This window comes from Heterodontus francisci, chromosome 1, assembly GCF_036365525.1.
Source record: "Heterodontus francisci isolate sHetFra1 chromosome 1, sHetFra1.hap1, whole genome shotgun sequence".
NCBI lineage: Eukaryota > Metazoa > Chordata > Chondrichthyes > Heterodontiformes > Heterodontidae > Heterodontus > Heterodontus francisci.
Window position 1 is genome coordinate 141,960,540 of NC_090371.1, and position 19,634 is coordinate 141,980,173.

At 43.5% G+C, this 19,634-nt stretch overlaps 1 protein-coding gene across 7 annotated transcripts in view; it reads left to right on the forward strand.

Moving 5' to 3' along the window:
• arap2 (ArfGAP with RhoGAP domain, ankyrin repeat and PH domain 2) overlaps nt 1–19,634 on the forward strand; it is a 413,638-nt gene that overhangs the window by 225,038 nt on the left and 168,966 nt on the right. For all 7 annotated transcript variants that reach the window (XM_068036991.1, XM_068037024.1, XM_068037005.1 and 4 more), the window contains one exon: nt 16,826–16,970. In XM_068036991.1, coding sequence (XP_067893092.1) covers nt 16,826–16,970 — 145 coding nt within the window. The remainder of the gene's footprint in view (nt 1–16,825; nt 16,971–19,634) is intronic.

Below are 19,634 nucleotides of genomic sequence, written 5' to 3' on the forward strand. Positions count from 1 at the left end.
GTCCTCGTTGGAATGTACCTAGCCTGTACCTGAAAAATCTCTTCCTTAAAGATAACCCACACTTCCGATATAGCTCTTCTTGTCAGTCTTTGGCTCCATTCTATTTGCATTATGTTTGAAGAAAGACCTGGAGTTTTTGCTATCACCTGCAATATATTCTGCAATCAAATTGTTACCAACCCAATGTATATTCTCGTACCTTGACATTTTGAAACTGAGACGAAAGTTTCACCTCTTAGCAATTGGATGTATATATCTGGAAATGTTGTGTATTAGATTTCCATCACCTTCCTTTTTTATTTGTTTATGGGATGTGGGCATCGCTGTCAAGGACAGCGTTTATTGCCCATTCCTAATTGCCCTTAAGAATGTGGTGGTGAGCCACTGCCTTGAACTGCTGCAGTCTGTGTGTTGAAGGTATTCTCAGAGTGCTGTTAGGTAGGGAGTTAGATTAGATTAGATTAGAGATACAGCACTGAAACAGGCCCTTCGGCCCACCGAGTCTGTGCCGAACATCAACCACCCATTTATACTAATCCTACACTAATCCCATATTCCTACCAAACATCCCCACCTCTCCCTATATTTCCCTACCACCTACCTATACTAGTGACAATTTATAATGGCCAATTTACCTATCAACCTGCAAGTCTTTTGGCTTGTAGGAGGAAACCGGAGCACCCGGAGAAAACCCACGCAGACACAGGGAGAACTTGCAAACTCCACACAGGCAGTACCCGGAATCGAACCCGGGTCCCTGGAGCTGTGAGGCTGCGGTGCTAACCACTGCGCCACTGTGCCGCCCAGGATTTTGTTTCAGTGGCGTGTAGGAACGCTAATATATTTCCAAGTTAGGATGGTGATGGTTCCCATGCTATCCTTGGCCTTCAAGGTGGTAAAGCTCGGGGCTTTGGGTGGTGCTATTGAAGAAGCCTTGATGAGTTGCTGCAGTGCCTCTTGTAGATGGTGCATGCTACAGCCACAGTGTACCGGTGGTGGCGTGACTGTTTAAGGTGGTGGATGGATCAAGCAGGCTGTTCTGTCCTGGATGGTGTTGAGCTTCTTGAGTACTGTTGAAGCTGCACTCACCCAGGCAAGTGGGGAGTATTCTCTCACTGTTCTGACCTGTGCCTTGTAAATGGTGGACAGGCTTTGGGAAGTCAGGAGGTGAGTCCCTCCCCATAGAATACCCAGCCTCTGACTACTTGTTGTCACAGTATTTATGTGCCTGGTCTAGATAAGTTTCTGGTCGATGGTAATCCCAGGATCTTGGTGGTGGGATTTGACAATGATAATGCCTTTGAATGTCAAGGGGAGATGGTTAGATTCTCTCTTGTTGGAGATGGTCATTGCCCAACACCTTTTGTGACATGAATGTTATGTGCCACTTATCAGCCCAAGCCTGAATGTTGTCCAGGTTTTGTTGCATGCAGGCACGGAGTGCCTCAGCATCTGAGGAGTTGTGAATGGTACTGAATGCTATACAATTATCAGCGAACATACCCACTTCTGACTTTTGTTGTACGGAAGGTCATTGATGAAGCTGCTGAAGATGATTGGGTCTAGGACACTATCCTGAGGAACTCCTTCAGTAATGTACTGGGACTGAGATGGTTGACCTCCAACAATCAATTCATCCCCCTGCCCCCCCAGCACTAATTCCTTTCCCAACCCACCACTGCTTCTCTGCCTTTTTGTTCTCCTCTTATTGTCCCCAGGCCTGAATAAACACACAGCTGTTTCAGCCTTCTCTCAAGTCCATCACATCAACTGTTGCTGCCACTTTGCAAGCGGCAACCCTGTCTCTCCTATTGTCCTTTCTCACTAACTTTCCAGCCCAATATTCCCACAGTCAGTCTAACCTCAGCTGCCTCCCTTCCATCCCACACCCCCACCCACCACTACCCTCTCTGGACTTAGTCAGTGGATGAATCGCCACCGTCTCCACATTTCCTCCAGAATATCCATTTGCTCATGAACAAAGTCCTCATGAAGTACTTTTAAAGTTTAGTCACTATTGTAATGTAGGACATGCAGCAGACAATTTGCACAGATCAAGGTTCCATTATATTGACATCCTGGCTTTGATTGAAATTGATTTTGTGGGTCCCAATACTTTGCAATTTATTGAAGATCACTGACACAGATACCATCAATCTTCCATCCAAGCCATAGCAGTGGTAATGTGGCTCTTGGTCTCTGTTACTCCTCCAGTATTTCTTCTTGAAGTACTTCACCTTATTTCACCCCTCTCTCCTCGACTTTAAAATCACAGTTGTCCACTGCTGCATCCTGTGTTTCTCCTCAAGGCCTTGCTAGCGATGCCCACGTTTCCAAGAATGAATATAAAAATAAATTCAAGAATGATTATTAATGATGCATGTCATCATTGTGTCCTAGCCCCCACTCTGTTTGACATCTTCTCCATGCTCCTGACCTTCACTTTCTCTGCAGATAAGGAAGGAGTCTACTTGCACACTAGGTCAGAGGGCAAGCTCTATAATCTAGCAAGACTGAAAGCAAAGACAAAAACACATTGTGGCCTGATCACAGAACTCCTCTATGCTGATGATGCTGTGCCAGTCACTCACACGGAAACTCAACTACAAAGACTCATTGGTTATCTTTCCTTTGCCTGTAACTTGTTCTCCTTGACTATAAGTGCCAAGAAAATTTTGGTCATGGGACAAAGTGTTGCATATCTGCCCCTGATCACACTAAATAACACCCCACTGGAAGTGGTTAGCAAATTCTGCTACCTTGGGTCCACGGTGACGGACAATCTGTCCCTTGATGCAGAGCTCGATGCACACATAGGGAAAGCATCTACCACCTTTGGCCGACTTGCAAAACGTGCATGGGATAACACCAAGCTGACCCTTCGGACCAAGCTGATGGTTTATAAGGCCAGTGAAACATGGGCGACTTACAACTACCAGGAAAAGAAGCTCAATAATTTCTATCTTTGCTGTGTGAGGTGCATTATGGGTACACCCTGGCAGGACAAAATCACAAATCCTCTCAAAGGCAAAGCTCCGCAATGCATTGGGCACTAATTAAACAGAGATAGCTTCAGTGGATTGGACACATCCACAGGATAGAAGACGGTCGGATACCCAAGGAACTTCTGTATGGTGAGGCAACTGGGGCCAGATGACCAGTGGGGTGCCCAAAGCTTCGTTTCAAGGATGCTTGCAAGCATGACATGAAGGCCCTAAATATTGACTATCGTACCTGGGAGTCATTAGCTGGTGAAAGAGGGAAATGACAATACATCCTGTGGATTGGTGTGCACTACCATGACGACCAGTGGATACAGCAGCTTGGCAACAGGCGCCAACACTGAAAACAACAAATCACAGCATCACTTGGCAGCTTCATGTGCACCACTTGTGGCAGAACCTGCCTCTCAAAGATTGGCCTTCACAGTCTTCAGCAAAGGTACACCAAACAAAGACACCCCACTTAAATAAATTGTTTGCTGTGTGTCCATCATCTTTCGTAGATGGAAGGATGCCAATCAACACGTAATTGCAACATACCTTCACCCCTACTGTTGTGTATCATCGAAGCAAATATTGCAAAACTTAGATCATTAAAACAAAGTTGAGGTAGCTTCCAGTGTCCATGAAAATAATGGTTAAAGTATGAGCTTTTCCCACTTAACAACATAATCTAGACGAACACGACAGTACAGAGGTGAGGGAGTGATGCATTGTTGGAGGTGTAGTTTTTGAGACGAAATGTTAAACTGATGCCTTATCTGTCTGTTTAGGTAGATCCTGAATCCACATTCAAGGAGTTTTAGGAATTCTGTTGGTGGCATGACCAATATTCCATCTTCAAGTAACAGCACCAAAAAGCAAATTATCTGGTTGTTGTTCATGGGATCTTGCTTTGTATAAATTTGCTGTTGCATTGGCCTGAGTAATGATGACTGCATGTCAAATAATCCATTTGTATAAAGCACTAAGGATGCCCAGTGTTATGGACGGAATTGAGAGAAAACTGAAACCACAGTTCTTTTTCCCTGTTCTGTCCGTAATCAGTGTGTTTTTAAAAGAAAGGTGTGTGTGTGTCTTTTCTAATATTTGTCAGTTCCGAAGAAGGGTCACTGACCCGAAACGTTAACTCTGCTTCTCTTTCCACAGATGCTGCCAGACCTGCTGAGTGATTCCAGCATTTCTTGTTTTTGTTTCAGATTTCCAGCATCCGCAGTATTTTGCTTTTATTTTAGTGTGTGTGTCTTTCTTCACCCCTGAGTGTATGGCCAGTTTGAATAATGCTTCTCGTGGTTTTAAATAAAGAGGAATTATTTTTATTCACCTGGAAAATCTATGTCTCTCTCAGTCAGATTTTCACTCTCTCTCTCTCACACACACACACACACACACACACACACACACACACACACACACACACACACACACACACACACACACACACACACACACACACACACACACACACACACACACACACACACACACACACAAAAGAAAGCCATTAGAAGATAGTGCACTTAACAAGTTACAAGCAAAGAAATAGTTTATAAGTCGTGTGATTTGGCTCATCTTTGGGGAAAAGGCATGTGCTGCGGGCCCGGTGAAGGAGGCGTTTTCACTCCTGAAGTGCAGTTAGGTGGATTCGAAAGCCAAAGTTGTATATTGAAGTCATTGCAGGATTCTCTCAAAGAGGTGGATTTTCAGCAGGTCACAAAGTTAGTTGCTTGTAAATTTATCACTAGGAGGTCAGTTTAATGTACTGGTGGACTTGAGAAGGAAGAGGTTCGGAGACTCTAAGATGTTACCGTCTCCAGTTCCTTTAAGAAACGATGGTACTGCCTAACTGCTTTTTCTGCAGTCTATTTTTAATTACTTTTCCCAGTTCCTTTTCTAAATATGGTAGGGGAGTTAATTAGCATCATCCTGTTTATTGTACTATGACATTCACCCTGAGGAGGGTTAAGACAATCACCTTTTTTATTTCAAGAGGAAATCATTCAATTCAAGAATGTCTCCTTATGGTTTCAGGATGGGTATTGATGACAACTCTTCATCTGGAGGGTGCTCTGTCCTTTCAGACAGTGAGTCAGTTCTTGAATACACAAGTCAAGGTCAGCTGACCTTTGGCAGTCATCTTTGAGCCCACGTCCACTTTTAATGTTCATTGTGGTTCTTTTAAAACAAAAGGAAAATTCATTTCCAGAAGTTGTTATGCTGAATATAGTCCAGGTTTAAAGTTATGAGTAGGATATGCCTGTACTGGGCATGACACCTGGATGTGTGAGAAGATGCTATATAAGTCACTCTGTGGAATGCCACCTTGAGTGGTGGAGAGGCTGTGCATTCCAATGATCCCTTGAACGATACCGTCGGGAGCTCCTTGCTTCTGGCAGGGCCACCCATGGTGGTAGAGCTGGGGTGAGGTGCCAGGTAATGTGCGGTCCAAAAATCCTCAACGGCAGAACAGACGAAGGAAGACTGTGCGTCTCACCGGCTACGAAGGCGGAAGAAGGCTACAGCAGTAAGGTGGTAATGGTCATCGTGGTTTGACACATCACCGAACTCTGACCACCAACCTGACAAGATCGTGTGGACAATGACGGAGCCCCAACGTTAAAAAAAGTCATGCGCAGGCTTCTACCACTGTCCATTTGCCAAGTTATGTGACTATGGAGAATTGGTGACGGGGGTAGGGCTGTGAACCTGGGAGTCCCTAGCAAAGGCCTGCTCAGGTCTGGAAAAAAAAACCCCAACCTGAACCCGACAGAACCACATTGGACCCAAGCCCGACCTGGCCCGAGTCCTTCCATTTTTTCCCAAGCCCGACCTGACCCGACCATAGCAAACTCACTGTACTTATCACTTTTGGATGGATGGAATGGAAGGAAGCTGCAGCATGAGCGCGATGACGTCATAGAGACGCTCACTGCACAGACTCCAAGTCTGTGGAGTTCGGATGCACATTTCCCTCATTGACGTCCCGGACTCCCAGCTCAGGCAGGCTTTTCAAATTTTGGCGCTTACTTACTCAACTTCCCTTTTCCTCCCAGCAGAGCAAAAGGTAGTACTGTGTGTGTCCGACCCGACCCGAGCCCGAAAGAGCAACCCGACCCGACCCGAACCATGTCATCGGGTCCCATCGTGTCCGGGTCGGGGGGCAGGCCTTTAGTCCCTAGTCAAGAATCTGCACACAGGTGACAGATGCATGACAGTCATTGGACACCAGTGTTTGGGCAGAACCATCTGTGACTGAGCAGTCTTCTTCAGGTTATCCCCTGATCACCCCAAATGGGGAGGGGGCTAGAAAATGTGCCCTATTTGTGGGTCACAACTCAGCTTGTTCAGTCACATGAAGGCCCATGGCAGAAACTGGTGTCCCTGAGTAGACATTATCCTCGAACCAAGGGACTGCCGCCAAGTTTTTTTAAATGTGCACCTACAGTCAACAATGGTGAACATAAAATCAGATGAGAATAATTTAGGAAAAGTTAAGGTTACTTTTAATATGGTATTAATGGAAGGATGAGGTTCATTGTTTGCCTGATACTAAACTCATAAACTAGTCTTGGTACCATTTTCAGTTGAATTGATAAGTAGATAGTTGAGGCCACCTCAGAAGAGTTTTGCAGATCAGCATTGTACTTTTGCCACTAGCTGTTTGTCAGCACAACTACTGTGTAGTGTTGTGAATTAATTAATAATTGTGAACATTTTTTTTTTATTCACCAGTTATGGGGCATTTGGAGTCATGAAGGAATCCATAGAGGCATTGTTTTTGTTAATAATGGCCAGTGCTTGAGACATGGCTAAATTTCCACAATCCAGTGCTTCTGGTGGAGAGTCGTGCTCACAGAGCATATCTCGGGAAATCTTGGGCCTGTACTATAATTTCCCCAAGGTGTGTGCCAGGGAGATCACTGCTGCTCACTGGGAGCAGTACATGGTGGAATCTCCCTAAATTCTACTTGATCAGAGTTTAATAAAGTAGAAATCTAAAGCTGAGCTTGAAACGGCTAAAGGAATTCCATCATTCCAGTATATGAGCAAACAATCAGGAGGGGACTTCACTGAAATAGATGAAATAATACATGGCTTGGGTAAGGTAAATTATGATTTTACTGTAATATAAGGCAGGCTGGTAGCACCAGAGGACATAAATACAAAATTGTGAAATAGTAGCTTAGATCAGATACCAGAAAGATTTCTTCATTAAAATGTGCTAGATGTAATATAGACTAGTGCCTAGATTTTTCAGTGGCATTACTTGAACACTAGAATTGATACATTTTTAAGTATTGCTGGGCAGAAAATGCAGGCGTCAAAACAGAGTTTAATGTCAGATTGAATATAAGAGAAAGGAGCTTCATTCGGCTTTTCTGGTTCTTGACTTCTAATCAGTGGCCATAGATGGGTCAGTTGATAAGTTGACGTTAAAGGTAAGGCATGAAAGGGCTTAGATAGAAACAAGGGACACAATTATTTTTTTCAGTGTCCTTCAAGACCCAACGTCCGATCAAAGATGTTGGCTAGATAGTATGGCCTAGGCTTTCTGCCTCCCCCTTCACCTGCCATTCTCATTGCAGGAGTGCTGCTGCTAGGGCTGCATATGTAGCCATGGCATTCAGTGTACAGAAAGCGGTGGAAGGGCCGAAGGCCTGCTGCAGCAGCACTCTTACTCCCATGTTGGCACGACTCCCTATGGAGACTGATCTCCCATGTGAAATGACACCAAGTCCGGAAATTCAATTGTAGTCAATGGGACATCTGGTGCACCTGCCAGAGATGGACTTAATGGAGAGGGAGTGGGGGCTGCTAGGGTGGTGGTGGGGGGGGGGAGGGGTGCTGGGGTTTGCACAAAACACCTAGGCCATTGAATTTACAAACACAAATATTCATACGTTCTCATTCATTGGTTTGGTAATTGTGAAAAATAGAACCATTTTCCAAAGCTGTTTCTCTTTGAAATTTTCATTTTAGGTCACAGATTTAGTTCATTGTTAGAAATTAATAATGTATAAGAGATGCTTTTCATCTATTGTATAAATGCTCAAAAATATGCCAACAAGTTACATAGAGGTGGTCAAATGGGAACTTTCCTGACAGCCATTGTGATGAAGTTCAAGGGGAGGCCAAAAGGTGGGTGCTGTTTCACATGTCCTGCTTCAACCTGTAAGAAAAATAAGTTGGTGATCTTGCTGAGACATGCAGTTTGTAACTATAACAGCTTTGTTAATAAACTCAATACTACAAGGACAGAAAGGTGATCCTATTAATAGTAAATCAAGTTCACCTTAGGCTGCAGCTACACTGCTACTTTTGCATTAAGGCACAAAAACAATTTGCATCAATGTGAAGAATAACACATTAGTCCCAATCTCATTCCAGAAAGCATTACAGCCAAGTGCGTGGGATGACCTCTCAAAGTGTTTTGCTTCACTTCAGATTTACTGTGTGGAGTATGACTTTAGTCTAGCATGAAGCAAGTATGGCAAGCGCTCAGAAAGCGGATATTCTCGCATTATTATTTTAAAAAATGTACCCTGCCTGCCCATGGCATGTTATAATTTCTGTATATTGGCCTTTAGACTCAATATTTATTGAAGCAAATTAATTCAGGAGAGAACAACAAATTTAGGCAGGCCCCTCGTGTAACTGGCATATTTCTGCATTTTACAAAGTGCTTATGTATGTTGCGAAGTGTTACTGATACAGTTTTTGGCAGTGTGAAGCTATCATTTGTCAGATTGACAGTATTCTGTGCTTACCTGATAATGAACTGAGAAGCAATGCCACATTGGGCTGGATTTTGAGGTAGAAATCATGGTGAGGCTAAGTAACACTGCTCAGCGTTATTAATGTGTTAATCGGACAGCAACTTCCGGTGATCACACGTGCAGTTAAATGGAGAGTTGCAAGATGCCCTGCTCCTCCCAGAGGTTGTCCTAAACTGGTATCTCGCCAAGAGACTTGGCAATAAAATGCATGGAATGGGTGGCATTGCTGTACTTACCTGATATAGACCCACAAAACTTGCCAGAAAAAGTTAGGGCTTGTCCATTTCAGTGTAAGTATATTTTTAGTGGTGTGATAAGTGTTGCTGAAAATAGAGGCATTTTGTCAAAGCTTTTCATTTTGCACTCATCAGAACAATTCGCAAGAATACCCATATAAGGGAAACAAATTTATACTGTATGAGAAGTGAGAGCTGATTGGTTGGCAAGTGGACTCTGGTAGAGGCATCCCAATGGAGAATGCACCTGTTTATGGTGACTGACAATTAACTGCCAAGCTTTGTTTGAAATTTAAACCAGGCAGCTTGACTCTGGTCAAGGCATTGCCCTATTGCCCTGAGGAATGAACCAGCGAATGGCTAAACAAAATAAGAGATCGGGTGCATCGCGGAGCAGGGCAGAGTGGAGTGGAGCATCCAGGTTGTTGAATGATTGATGTTGATGGTGAAGGTGCATTTTGCTGGCTGTGGGGGTGGTGGGTAATTTATAGCATTACACTGTGAAGCTATTTGGCAAGGGCGTAAAGGGAGGGATGAGTGCTGTCAACGTCGGGGAGCTGTGGGGTAAATTGGGAATACTGACTAGCAGAGGGAATGGTCACAGTCAATAGATTCTGTATGGGGGAAGGTCAAAACTAATGGGTGGGTATTTGACAGCTTCATATAGAGGGGAACAGGACTCAGCAACAATGGCCAGTTCGATGTGAGGAGTTTCAAGGATAAGAGTTGGCATGTCAATAGTAACAGCAGTAGGAACAGAGGGGAGGGATAGCAGGAATACTTTGATGATTACACTGTGCACAGTAATGGGAGGAGGCTCAATGGTAAAGGAGGGAAGGGTAACGGTAACATTGGGTGGGTCAAAGGTGGCTTCAAGCTGGAAGGTTGCAGGAGGAGGTTGGAAGGTGAGGAGACTTGCCCTGGAATTCCACACACACCATCCTCTCCAACGATAATGGAAACCACGTGGACACGCAAGGATTGTAAGGTGAGTAGGAGGAGACAAATGATAGTGGGCATGTCTTCTACCTGGCTGCAATTTGAAGGCAGACATATGGGAGGTGTTCATTGCATCGATGTTTGAGCTCACTAGCAACAGAGGGCTGAATCTCCACGTTCTGCATATTTATTGTTCAGAAAAGCTGCAGCAACTTGGGTCTCTTACACTCCAATTTGTCTAGTACCATGGGAAGAAGAGCTAAGAGAGACACTAAGGAGGGCTCTTTCCCTCAACTCATGATGCCTGAGCACCAGCAACAGGCAGAACAGGAAGGTGAGGATGCTCCAAATTATAACATCCAGGAATGGCCTCATCGAGGATGGGCACTGGCACATCATCGCATCCTCAGGACAAGGACAAATTACCTTCAAATGCCAGAGATACCAAAGGATGTCATAGAAATTTGTAGGATCCTGCAGCATGACCTGTAGACACTCTCCTTCGGTGGGAATCCCATGCCCGTTGCTCTCAAGATGACTGCTGCACTCAATTTTTTTCCCAGCAGCTCCTTTCAGGGATTTACGGGCGACATGTGGCATCTCACAGTCTGTGGCCCACAGGTGCATTAAAAAGGTGGCCACTGCCCTTTTTCAACGTGCCAATAATCTCATCGATTTACCTGTAGATGAGGACAGTCAGACAGCAAGATCTGTGGCCTACAGCGCCAGTCCTTGCTTCCCTAGAGTGCAAGGGGTGATTGACTGTACTCATGTGGTCATGAGAGCTACCTGGGACCAGCTGTTGTCTTCATTAATCACAAAGGCTTCCACTCTTCAGCTGGTTTGTGACCACAGGAGAAGAATCATGCATGTTTGCACATGTCTCCCAGGGAGCTGTCATGACTCCTACATTTTGAGGAGCTGCCAGCAGTTTTTGAGGAACCAGCTGAAGTGGACGGATCGATCCTGGGTGGCAAGGGTTACCCCCTTTGAACATGGTTGATGTCACCAGTACATCATCCCCCTAAGTGCTGCTGAAGAGAGGTACAATGTTGCTCACTTATTCACCAGAGCCATCATTGAACACACCATTGGCATGCTGAAAATGCGATTCCGTTGCCTTAACTGGTCTGGAGGGGCTTCTCAGTACACAGCACAGACGGTACCATGAATAATCATTGTCTGCTGTGCCTTGCCATTAGATGTAGCAGCATTCTGAAGGCAGAGGAACACCAGTCCTCCTCAGATGAGAATGACTAAGGAGAGGGTGAGGAGGAGGACAACAATGACAACGATGGTGTCATCGATATGAGGGCCATGGAGAGACATGTAAGGGACATCAGGGAGAACCTCTGGAGCTTTCAGCCAACAATAAGCCACAACATCAAGGAACATTGGGAGGAGAAACATAATAATTCCCCACAGAAATTCCCATTTGCATGAGGTCTTCTTCATCCCTGCAATCTTTACAAAGCATTGCTGCGCTTTCATGTGATTGGCAATGAAATCATCCATGGCCTACAATGAATGTGACTACACACCACTGCAAGCAGTGTTAAATTATGATCATAGAAAGCAAAAGTAAGACATGGTAGTATTGGAAAAAGTTATTAGTCACCAATAGGAAAATGGCCGTCATGGAAGAGTGAAGGCTAAAATTCCAATGAGATATGGACACTGGACTTTTCCTGAGATGCTTTGCAAGCATCATTGCGTTCCTGTCATAGGCCTCCAAAAACATCTTTGTATCCATCTGTTACCAAGCAAAACATTACTGAGAGTGGATCAAATTTTGCAAAATCTTTTAATACATCTTTGCATTTGTTAACATTTCTGTATCACCCGTGCCACTTTCATGCTCAAAATTGTTGCAAATGTCCTTTTTCTACCACTATGTCTAGATGCTACCCTGACACGAGAGCTGAGGTGGAGGCAGTCTACTCTGTCAGCTGCCCCTTTGCTGCGGCTGACAGTGGCAGGTATCCTCTAGAGGGATGGGGCTTAGATGGTTCCATCCTGGGCAGAGTCTGCAGCAATGGTGCTTGAATATCCTCCATGTACTTGCCTGCTCGAGGTAAGAAGGTCAATGTCGGGGGTTGGGGGGGAATGAGACACCACTTACCCTGGGGGTGTCCTGAGAGGAAGGCCCCGGGGTAGCTGTCACATGTTCCTCCTCCATTTGTATGCATGACAGCACATGCCTGTCTCCCTGAGGGGAAGGAGCACCTGGAGGGAGGTCCAGTTTCCTCGTCCCCCTCTCGCTTAGACTCTGCTGCATGAAGCCCACGGTAACCGGGATGGCGTGCAGGTCAGATCGCATATGGCTCGAGTGGTCAACCAGACTTGCCACAGAGCTCGCCTGACTCACTACTGAGGAAGCAATCCAGACGTTCAAATTTCTGGGCCATGGCAGATGTCATGGCTTGCATGGACTCCTCCCATGACGTGCAAAGCCACACATGACCTCGGGCATCTCCAACATGTTTCCCACATGGCTTTACTGCACATCCAGCAGACAACTCGTAGCAACAAACAGAGGATCATCATGAGAATGGGGCTGAGCAGGGGCCTGGTCCCCAGCAATCCTCTGATTGTCAAGGGACTCGGCTGGCACATGCTTCCTCAGCAGCTGAGACGTGTCTGTGTCATGAGCACCAGCCTGTGACCCAGATTCTAATCTTAAACTTCGCCGCCCCCCCCCCCCCCCCCACAATGGACCATGTGGATGTTTCTGCGCTGGCGGAGGTGGAAGAAGAGGCAGGTGATGGTGGACCCTCTGGGGCATTGGCTTCTATGTCCTCCCCAGAGGAGGATACATGGGCCACGTGGAATTCTGCTACTCTAGTGCGGGCACCTACAGTGGAGACACAAACAGAGGCACTTTAAGCATGTGCTTCTCACAATTTCCTTCAGTTTCCACATATGGCTGCAAGAGAGCTGACGCTTCATCCTTACACTTGTGGCTCCTGCCTCGCCATCTCCACTCGCCCTGCTTCCCTTGCGATTTTCGAAGCCGCCTCCTCAGCTGTGGTCAGCAGCCTGATGTCAGGGACCCCTCCTCCCATCTTAGCACACTCATACATGGCTTCATTTCTCCTGCAACAGACAGTGTAGAATTAATGATGTGGCAAAAGATGCATCACAACCATTGCATACATGCATCAACATCACTCATTCTGCATTGGCTTTCGCACAACGCATCCAATCACATGAACAATGCCCATCTTCATCATTTAGTAGATGGCACCAAGGCTGCTCATGCATTCAATTCCTTGCATACCCTCTACCTTAAACTCACCTCACCATAGAAGAAATCAATAGAGCAGCCTCGCCAGGACCACTTACCCTCATTGATCTGAGCAAGTCATTGATTTGCTTGCAGCACTGTACCCATGTTCTAAGAGTTACCCCAGGGTTTGAGACCTCCTCCGCTACTTCCATCCAGGCCGCCTTGATGAGGCAAGAGGGTCTTCTGACTCCATCTGCAGGGAAGATGACCTCTTGCCTTCCCCTGATGGCCTGGAGGAGAACCTGCAGGGAGGCATCACTGAACTGTAGGGCGAGACGCTGCCTGGTGGCTGCCATGTCATTCATTTTGGCTGTAGGGAAAATAAATGATTTGAAGTTAGTGTTGAGTTTCACAAAATAAGGGAGGCAAAAACATTTTGATTTAAGTGAGAGCTTCAACCAAGTTATTCTGAAGATACTTGCATGAAGGGATGGCTGCTGCTCCCTGAGGCTGCACGCACAGAATGTTTTATATCCATGGTGATCATGATGCTTGGGGCAGTGACGGAGGATTCCACCAATGAAATGCTGCCCCTGCCGTATGATCCCACGTGTTCTCCATGCCAGTCGCCACATGGCTAATTTAAGTACAAAATCACGAGCAACTGGATTTGTGGTGGGAGTGGATGTTACGGCAACTTGCGGTGCCGCTGTCGGGAATGCCGCGGCACTCTTTAAAATTCCACCCCTAGTTACAGCAAGTTCCAGTGCAAAATCCCATAGAAAGTTTGTGGGAGAAAGCAAGTGTAGTCAACAGCTGGCACTGTTCATTTGCCACTGAGATCAAAATCTGGCCCATTGATTATCTAATCTTTGGTGCTGTGCCCACCACAGCCTGACTAGAATGTTCTGTATGCAGATTATAACCTCTAGTATTGGATATGGAGCTGGGGCACTTAGGATGTCAATCATGCTCTTTTAATGTCTTAGGTTTAAAAAAAACAGTGATCTTTTGGGTAAACTCTGCAGTCCCAGTATAAATTCTGAGAACGTGTGTCTTCAAAGTGGATTCTTTTTTAAAGTGTAGCCCAAATGTTGAAGGGGATTGAACTGAAATTTAAATTAGGAATTTAACAGTCCTTTTAATCATTACTTTCATGTGGTTGAGACCCTATTTGTGTTTTTTTCCCCCTACATTGTCTTCAGTTGATTATTAGTTACTACCAGTTCATAATTGCAGTTTTGGCACAAAGCAATGAAACTCTCTGTGAAACATATTGTATATTTATCATGGCTTTTATTATAGTTCTTAAAAATCAGAAGTTCTCTTTATAAATGCCTAAATTGTAGTATATAGTATTACATCAATAAAACTACAGATTGCATTTCCTGCACAAACTGCTCTTAGCAGGTTTCAGACTTTGTTGAATTTGATACAATACAGCTGAAACACATTCCCTGCCAGCAACACAAATACATGTAAATAATGTATGTAATACAAGTTCCTGAATATCAATGACTTTCCACTGAAAGAACTTGCACTCACCACGACATCCCAAACTGCTTCACAGCTAATTAATTACTTTTGAAATATAGTCACATGTTATATATGCAAATGTGGTAGTCAGACTCAATTGATTTTAAACTGTTACTGGAGTGAAGAAAGGACTTGTTAAACAGATTAGCCATGGCTGGAAAAGACATTTGCATATTAACAGACAGTGATTAGAAGGACAAAGGACCATTCCTTGACATATTCAACCCACAATGGACCTTGATCACCAGGTATTGTGTGTAAGGGAAGCATTCCAAAGACTGCTGTAATCCAAGACGTGGTCAGACCAGTTAGTCAAATGACTAACCTGCTTGGCAACCAGGTTTTTTCTGAATTGTACTAACAGTTTGAACTGAGAAAGTCTGTTTGTTCCTGAGCTGAGAAGATCTCTCCTGTCTGCTCCCATCTCTTTCTCACAAGCCTCTGAATCCACTGAAGACACTTGAACCCCAAGAGAGAAAAGTCTCCTACAGCGAACAAGGTTTAAGAAGAATACTGGGCTCCAACGAAAAGCAAGATCTACCCACAATCAAGGACTCTACAGTGAGCTCGAAGAACAGTAACAAATATTCAGATATTGCCTCAAACATTTCCACTTTATTTTTCTTCTGCTTTTTTCTGTCTCTATTTGCATGTGTGTATCGCATATGCATGATCGTGTGGGACCGTCGTGTATCCTTAGGCGTTATCCGAATTAGAGTTTAAGTTTAATACATTTCAACTTTTCTTTAAACCTAAGAAAGCCTGTTTGTGCTGGTTTCTTTGCTTTATAATTGGAAAGCGATGAACAAGGACTTACCAAGGGGGAGCTAAAAACACGGTGTGTTTAAAATTAAACCTAGTTACGGTAAGACCAGGTGAAGGCTGAAAGGAACCCTAGACCTCTTTCTCACCTGGTTGTAACAAGTTCCTGAATATCAATGACTTCCGCTGAAAGGACTTGCACTCACCACGACATCCCAAACTATTTCACAGTTAATTAATTACTTTTGAAATATAGTTACATGTTTTGTATGCAAATGTGGTAGTCAAACACAGCCCCCCCAAACAGAAATGTGTGGAACGACTGGATAATCTGTTTTCAGTGGTTAGAAAGGCCACAGACGTGAAAACTTAACTCTTTTTCTCTCTCCACAGATGCTGCCAGACCTGATGAATATTTCCAGCATTCTCTGTTTTTATTTCAGATTTCCAGCATCTGCAACAGTTTGCTTTTGTTTTTGATGGTGTTGGCTGAGTGGAAAATGTTGACCAGGACACGAGAGAAACCTCCTTGCTTCTTTTCAAACATTCAGTTTCTTTTATATCCACCCAAAAAAGCAGACAGTTTGACACTTCTGTCAGTACTGTGTGAGAGTGTCAGCTTAGATAATGTGTTCAAGTCTAAAATAGAACTTGAACCCAAGCTTTTCTGACTAAGGGGTATAAGTGCTACTACTGAACTGGTACATTTTTGTTGCTATTGCAGTTGATGCATTGTGTGATGTCTATAAATTGAATCGGAGCATCCATAAGTTTTCTGTCTCCTATTAGATGCTCACAGATCTTGCCAATGGTCTATTAATGCATATGTGATAAGTGAATTATGACAATTAGAATTTCTTTGTTCATTTCACCTAGCTTGGCAAGTGACATCCTCTTATCCTCTGAATGCCTTACAGAAAGAGACATTCTCTGGAGTCTTTACTGCAATTAGAAGTACATAATCAAATTTTAAGCGGAACTTCAGAAGTGCCCTTTTTATGCTACTTTCTTTTGAAAATTAGAGACTTGTTTTCCATGCATATGTCTGGTATCCCTTTATACTGCAAGCGATGCTAAACAGATCATTGCAGGCAACTCTAATATGAGGGACATGGTGCTACTGGGATTCTTAAGCAGGAAGTTTATTGACTACCTATGATGAGGAGCATAGTGACAAAAATAAATGCTCCTGCCAGTATGGCATCAAGGCAGCCACCATGGGCCTGACTGCAGTCAACAATCTCAGAATATTATGAATGAAGTGTAAACCTCCATGAAACCTTACTAGGAGGGAAATGTTCATGGTCAATGTTCAGATTTTTATGACCTGTTTTTTCTTTATAGAGTTCCATAAGCGATGGTGTACCCTAGAAGGTGGATTTCTCAGTTATTATGAAAATGACAAGTCAGCCACGCCAAATGGGAGGATTGATATCAGCGAGGTAGTCTGCTTAGGAGTAGCCAAATCTGATCTTACATGGGGTTCTGGGTGAGTAAGAAATTGGAAATGTAATCCCTTTGTTGAATCATAGGGATTAGATCCACATAGAATGGATTCTTGTGAATTCAGTTCTGTTTGGCCCTCTACTTTAAGAAAAAAAGGTTTTGCTCATTTCTATGCACAGAATGTTTCTTGCACTGATTCCTTCTTTCCCTCTGATTATCTAAAAGTTGTTTTTATTTCATCATGGCAGACAGGATAAGTGACTATAGAGCCACAGTCTTGCAAGGACAATTTTATCTGTCAGCTGGCAATCTAATACAATCGACAGAGGGACCTATTTTATTCCTAACTCCTAGTTGTGAACACTGCATCTTCACTGTGTGACTTGGTTTCTCAATGGCAGGTGTTTTTGGAGTAGTTCTTAGGCTAAGGGCAGCTTGAAATCATAGTGTTACTAATTGCAGTGGGACTACTCCAGGATGTTTCCAGGAATTGATGTTACTGGCGTGACCTGCTAGGAAAGGACACCTGACTTGAAAGTCTTGATGACACTGATTAAATGAACCTATTTTTATGTACATTTAAAAAATATATATTCTTTCACCTAAAGGCAACCTAAGGCTGTGAAAAAATCTAGTTAATAAAGACTGTGAACTTTTTATGGACTTATGTTTCAAACTTTCACTCATAAGAGTAGAATTTGTAATTTGTCAACAAAAGTGCATGTGTGTTATTTGGAAAATTTCTCCTGGGAACTGAAATCATTCAGTAGTGAGTAGAACTTACAGCGGGCCACCTCCCGTAATGTACTAGAGGAAAGTCAAGCGTGTTATACTCCACTGAGAGAATCATGCCATGTATTGGCTGTTATGACCCCATATAAATACCCACAGATGTGTCCTCTGTGTATATAAAAACTGTTGATTTCATAAAACATTTATAATTGTCATACAGGCTTCCACCTGCCAAGAATGAGGCACATTAATTTCATCACATGGACATTAAACTTCACATTGTTGCTGGGATGAAAAGAGGGCCTATTGCAAGGAATTGCCAGGCCCCTAACCGGAAAGACAAATTTGCACACTAGCATACAGTGTTGGAACAAAGGAACCAGTCTCTCCTCCCAATACACAGAAGATGTGGTCAGACCAGTTTAGTCACATGACTAACTGGCTGTTGCAGGTTTTTTTGAATTCCCCACGGAGAATTTGAACAGAAAATCTGTTTGCTCCTGGACTGAAAAGACCTCATGTGGCTGGCTCGCTGCAGCCTGTCCTGTCTGCTCTCATCTCTTTCTCCCCAGCTTTGGAATCCATTGAAGACGTAGGAACCCCAAGAGAGAAAAGTCTCCTACAGTGACCAGGTTTAAGTAGAATACTGGGCCCCAACGAAAAGTAAGTATTGCCCACAAGCAAGAACTACCTGCAAAAGGACTACAGTGAGCTCGAAGCACAGCAACAAGAAACTCTTCAGATATTGCCTCAAACCTCTCCACTTTGTTTTTCTTCTCTTTTCTCTATTTTGCAAGTGCGTATCGCGTATGCATGCTAGCATGGGGTGCGGCATGTATCTGTAGGTGTTAACCAAATTAGAGTTTAAGTTTATGTTTTAATAAATTTCATTTTTCTTCCTTAAACCTGAGAAAGCCTGTTTGTGCTCACTTCTTTGCCTTATAATTGGAAAGCGGTGAACAAGGATTCACCAAGGGGGAGCTTAAAACATGGTGTGTATAAAATTAAATCCTGTTACAGTAAGACCAGGTGAAGGCTGAAAGGAACCCCTAGACACCTTTCTCACTTGGTCGTAACATAATCCTAAGGAGAGCATTTTATGGGGATTTAGAATGTTATTGTTTGGGATGCTTACATAGAATTAACTCTTATTACCTAAGTTCTTCTGAGATGACTTAAGTCAGTGTAGTGCCTAACTTTGTAGCTATCATAAATGTATAGCATTACTATAATTTGTAATGTATAGCATTACTATCATTTCAGTCCATTCTTTTCAGCATGTAAATTTATTTTCTCTGTTTCTAAAAGTTTAATATAGAAACCTTTGGTAGACAACTGATTTGCCACCACTGTTTGAACTGAGGATGTCTGGAAAATAATGCTTCCAAATCCTATCAGCAAAGTTCACTAGGCTCCAAAATAAAGGATTTTATATTTTTTTGTCGATGCATTTTGCTCTTTGCTTGCTGTTTTATCTTTGTGATCATTATTTGCTCCAATGTACAATATATGACTGTGGGTATGTAATTTTTAATGCATAAATCTTCATTGTAGATTTTGCAACCTTGTTTTTGCATAGCAAGCAACGTATCTTATTCTCCAGAGCTTCAGGTACATGTGCATATAGAATAAAAAAAGGCACAAACTCAGTGAATACTGATAAGAAAAAAAAGGTCTGCAGTTAGTCTAAACTAAGCATTTGTACATCATCATCGCCACTAATTACTGCAAAGGTTCTTTATTGGATAAGTCACTTTAGTGTGTCTGGCACTGTGAAATGAATGGGTGAATCCAAACCTTCTTTGAGAGATCAACTTAGACTTCTTACAGCTGCCATTTCATCCTTAAGTCTAATTTGGAGTTAACCGTAGGTCCCAGAACTGAAAAGGTAATGTTTCAGTTAGTTGTCTGTGCCACCTAATCTCCCTTTCACTTTTTTCCCCCAAAAGTTTTCACAATATTAAGGGTTTCATTA